The 5422-nt window shown below is 40.2% G+C and overlaps 1 protein-coding gene across 1 annotated transcript in view; it reads right to left on the bottom strand.

Annotated features, from left to right (window-relative positions):
* Positions 1-204: 204 nt before the first annotated feature.
* LOC306849020 (adhesion G protein-coupled receptor A2) overlaps positions 205-5422 on the bottom strand; it is a 77231-nt gene continuing 72013 nt past the window's right edge. Inside the window, exon 19 of the mRNA XM_079383858.1 lies at positions 205-4485. Within this exon, the coding sequence (XP_079239984.1) occupies positions 3045-4485 (1441 nt within the window). The 3' untranslated portion in view covers positions 205-3044. The remainder of the gene's footprint in view (positions 4486-5422) is intronic.

Here is a 5422-nt window from a genome sequence, read left to right as displayed (position 1 = left end):
GCCCAATCTCTAGAGTACCGCTCTCTGATTGGATAACGCATGTGTCCATTATCCAAGACTCACTTTTGATTGGTTTCATTTCTTGAGGATGTCGATTTACATATTACATAGGAACAGAAGTTACATAATTGCCTAATGCAAAACGTGGGCTGGGATATTTCTCATTAAATCACATCTAGGAAACATACAAATACGAGTGAAGTAACTTTGATTTTATGGCATTTTTCCAAACCTTTATTTTGCATCAGGTCATTGATAAGGCACAATCTTAACATCTATAGGAAATATATTACTGAAATCGATACAAAAACGTTGCTATCATTTTCATATTGAAGTGAGTGACAAAAATATAAATATTCATGTAATTTTTGAAATCTCCCTTTTAAAATTCGAGATGACAATCAAAACATTATTTAGGGTAACACTGAATTTTATACTGACCCTCAGAAGCTCTAGGCCTACCCAGAGGCAAAGAAAATTGTTCATGCAAATATCACAATGTCACATGAAAGCATTCTGCACAAACAACCCATTTAAAATTTCAATATTTTTAAAGGAAAAAAAAAAGTATTACATACAGATGGCAAACTTTGAGCAGGCCACAAATTCTATGTATTATTGGATTACATTCTTTGTTGTTGTAGTTTCAAATGACACTTTGCACCAAAAACTACTGAAATCGTATACAACCAAAATGATATAGAATATGTAATCTGTAATGACATGATGATGATTATAAACCTTCATAATCGATAGTCTAACTTACATTAATCACAAAATTATCACCCTGGTCATGATGACGTTAAATGCTTTTTGATTTGGGAAAAGGGAGGACTGGTTCTTTAGCAATATGTGGTCTTTGAATGTTTAAGGGAGATTTCTGGCTTGAAGGGGTAAAAGACAAATGGGATGCTACACTATATCAAATGAGCTCGAGCTTCTTTGGCATACACATTTCCCTGAACACACATTAAAATAATTGTATTTTAATCAGTGTAGCTAAAGCTAAAGACAGACAACGCTTGTGACTTTGTCATGATGTGATCTAAAAATAATGTCACTACAGTCAGAATCTGATAGCTTGTGGGCCTTGGAACAAAACAGTCAGTTCAAAGATCTGAATTCCCCCTTTGCTTTAGGTTGGGATTGTCCATTCTTTGCTTAAGTGAGAAAAAGACATTCTGACTCTTGAAAAACAAAAGACCTACTGACAATACGTATTTGTTATCACCAATTCCTTGCAATTCAATAAGCTTAAGAAGGAGTACTAACAATTCCAGGTTGATTAGTAGTTCTTGCTAACCATTTGTGGGATGAACAGTGCTTTGTAATAAACAAAACTTGAGGTCTAGCTTTGATTGCTAGTGTGTTTTTAGACTAAAACTGATTAGGCCAATCCTCAGTAAAATACTGATTTCATAAAATTGCATAATGACAATTACAATTATTCAATATTAATACTGATATGTATAATATAAATACGTTATTATTTATAAGAATATGCCAAATGCTCTCTTCATAACCTGAACCAAGTGCTAAAAAAGCCCATGTTACACATGGTGCTACAACAGAACATGTATGGACAAACACTTGCCCTTCATTATCAAATCCCTTAGTAAATCTGGAGTGACATCCGAAGCAGCTCTCACTTTGTTGATATCATTTGTCCATCAACAGCATTCATTATCAGTGCATTTGATCAATGGCAGGAATGGCCCAATAGAGGGCACTGTTAAGCAACATTTTCCAAATAGTTCCTATTCACTAAAAACGGCATGCAATAGTTCAATTTGTGCTGAACAACATCAGAAGAATAAGAACGACATTCCCAGCACCAGCTAACATTGGATGGAATTGTTGGGGATGGACGGATCAATGGCAAGTCTTTGTTTTCTATATCTGTGTGGGACTGATGTCAAAAGCTGCTTATTAGTGCCAGAGAGTTGAATTAACACTGTAATGGTCAAACAATACATACATAACACAATGTACATTCTTACAGACGTGTAAATGAAATAGTGTAAATAAAAACATCTGAACACACAAGAGACAAAGACACAAAGGGACTGAACAAGAAAACTTAGGTAACAAGCAGACGGTCCTCCATACCGATCAATATGCATAGTCAGAAACAAAGATCAACACAGCTAAATGGCTAAACTTTAGGTTCAGATCCCTTGGCGTATTCGATGTTAAAAGATTCATTACGTTCAAACAGTTTGTTACGTTAAGTGGTATTACAGGAAAACAAAAGCAATCAAAATGATTTTGCATATTTTGTCAAACCAACTCCTCCACAAAGGAGTCAGGTTTTGCATACACACTTTTCCTTTAAAAAAAGTTTTATTTTTCTTCATATAAAACAGCCTCACGCAACTTCTCCTTATTAACATGCTTAGCATTAGTTTTTAGCATGTTGGATGGTTCAAAACTTACAAGTATAGGTGGTTCATCATAAAAGAAACCATGTTTCTCTTCCCTGCAGAAAAAAACCCTCTTGAACCAGCCTAAGCTCCAGTGTTGTAATACTTGAAACTGGATGAAACAGGACTCTGTCTGAAGTCTGTCTCGAGTCTTAGTCCGAGTCAAGACAGTGACCTGAGGAGGGTCTTGAACAAAGCAAGGTTTCACAAGTGTTGCGTGAAACTTGTGCTCCAGTACAGAGGCAGAGTAGATATGCACGAGTCGGCAAAGACTACAAAATGTATCCGCAGTATTAGCAACTCATGTACAGTAGTAATTGAGACCGTAATCCGAAGAAAGACCATAAAAAATATGAAGGCAGTCGTCCAGTCATAAGTTTTACAACACTGCTACACTGGTTTCCTGGTCTTAGCTGGTTTAGCCAGTCTCCCAGCCAAGCCAAGCTGATGTTTAACTTGGCTGAAAAGTGTCCAAAACCAGCCACATACCAACTAAGCCCTCAAACCATCTTAGACTGGTTTAAACTAGTTTTTTCAGCAGGGTTGTGGAGACAGAATTCCATGCATTGGCTCCTGGCATACAGGTCACACCTTCAAGAAACCTTCAAAGTCTTTCAACTATTATACAGTCGTCTCGCTCTTCCATACCCTGCTCTTCATACCAACCGAACCCTGTGATTGGTCAGTTCCGCTAGTGTCCAGTTCCACCACGGATCCCTTTAGTGTTCCATTTGGCGCTGAAACTGTCATCAACGAGGCCGTCGCAGTGACATTTGATGCCACGTTTAGAGGGAACGAGCTCCGCTTGGACTCCCTCTCAGCCGCAGCGGCCAGTTTAAGATTGTCTTTGCTTGTGCTGCGCCGTTGAGTGTTCTGCTGCGTGACGGACCTGCTTGCCACCGAAGGCAACAGGGGGAAAGGTTTTCTACTTCCGCTGCTACCTCCATCGCTACCTTCCGAAGGGCTCGTCGCTAGTCCCTCCCCTCTGTGCCGCCCATTGGTCAGAAGGCCGTTCTGACCCTCTGAATGGCTATTCCGTAGACTTCCATTCTCACTGGAAGCGTGTTTGTGTAGATGGTGGATGTTTGATTGCTCTGTCTCAGAAGGTCCCAAAGCGCCCATGCTACCTCCTCCACCCGCTCTGAGAGCTTTGAGGCGGTAGTGCCCTCTCCCGTCCCCTCGGTGATGGTATTGCGTATTGCCACCCCTTGTTCTACTACAAGCCTTCCTTCTTTGAGGCTGCTGCATAGGGAGTAGACTGGGCAGCAGATTGTTGGTCGGCTTGTTGTTCTCCGTGCTCGTGCTTGTGTTGGTATTAGTTCCCGTTGGTGCTCGGGCGGTGTTATTCACGTTGTCCTGTGTCACTTGAAGGAGGTTGGTGAGTTTGCAAGGCCCGACGGCAATGCTCGTATTCCCACTTTGAGTAGAAGACGACCTGGCAGAAGAAGAGTAATTGTTGGTGTCCGTCGGCGGATGGCATCCTACAAAAAGTTGGGAGCCCCTTTCCGAGGCACTCTGGACTCCTACGGTGGCAGTGCAGGGGTGGGAATAAGCTGGCATGGGTTGGGAGCGACGGTATCCGGGGCAACAGCTTAGCCACGCCGCCTGGACATCCAAACGTTTGAAACAGTGATGGAGCACCAAGAAGATCCCTAATCCGGTAGCTGTTCCCCCATACAGGCAGCTGAAGAGTTTCCGCTCTCTATCCACGTGCCAAACAGCCATAGCGCCGCAGCACCACAGCCCCACAAACACAAACTGTGTCGCCACCAGCGCCAAACACTGGACCTTCAATGAGTACTGGTCCTCCACTGTCGTCCCAGCATGCACCGGGCCCACCACAGAGTCCGTCGAGAGCAGGCTGGTGCTGCCGCTGATTGCTGGTTGGCTCTCAGGCAAGGTTGAGGGGTCAGAGGCAGAACAAGGAGGATCTTTGGACTCCTGGAAGCTTCTGCGCCTCAGGCAGAAAGCAGTGCACAGGAAGTAGATCCAGGTCACAAGAATGATCAATCCAGCTGGAATGTAGAAAGCTCCGAAACTGGGTTGCCATACCAACCAGCAGCTGCCGAAAGGTCAAGAGCAGTGAAAAAGGTCAGAGAGGGCAAAGGCGGTAATTAGTCAAATAACAGAAACACAAAGCAAGCTCTGTACAAAATGGACACTTTTAAAGAGCCTGTAAAGGAGCGGCCCAGCATGTGTAATAAATCTGCAACAAGTATCAGACCGTTAGTGAAAGAACAGAAGCTAATAAAAAACTCAAAGTATGAGCTCAGACAATTTTATTTTATATTAAGTGTCGCCAGTCTATCTGTAATACTGCAATGTGACAAAAACACATAAAATTTCTAACAACAATATCATTGTGAAAGGCCTCATTATGATTTTCAGTACTGTCTCATAAATGACAAACACTGAAATTAAATATTTTTGGGGGAACCTGTGATACTTTTTTTTCAGGATTCTTTTATGAATACAATTTTTTTTTAAACAGAATTTATTCAAAATAGAAATTGTGTGTTACAATATACAGTACTGTTCAAAAGTTTGGGGTCAGTCTTTTTTTTTTTTCTTTTTGAAAGTAACGAACAGTTTTATTCAGCAAGGATATGTTAAATGGATAAAAAAGTGATAGTAAAGACTTATATTGTTAGAAATTATTTGTATTTTAAATATATGCTGTTCTTTTTAACATTTCATTCATCAAAGAATCCTGAAAAATGATCACAGATTCCAAAAAAATATTAAGCAGCACAACTGTTTTCGACTCTGATAATAAATCAGTATATTAGACTGATTTCTGAAGGATCATGTGACACGGAAGAAATAATGCTGAAAATTCAGATTTTCATCACAGAAATAAATTACATTTTAAAGTATGTTAAAACAGAAAACCAGATGTATTCAGATGTAGTTTCAAGAAAAAAGCATTGTCTTATATTCGGGTCAATATGGTATATATAAATGAAACTATATAAATGATACATACTGTAAATATAAAT

This window comes from Barbus barbus (genome assembly GCF_936440315.1).
Source record: "Barbus barbus genome assembly, chromosome: 29".
In the NCBI taxonomy this organism is placed as follows: Eukaryota; Metazoa; Chordata; class Actinopteri; order Cypriniformes; family Cyprinidae; genus Barbus; species Barbus barbus.
The sequence above is the reverse complement of the archived record's forward strand: the minus strand, read 5'-3'. Positions and strand labels throughout refer to the sequence as shown.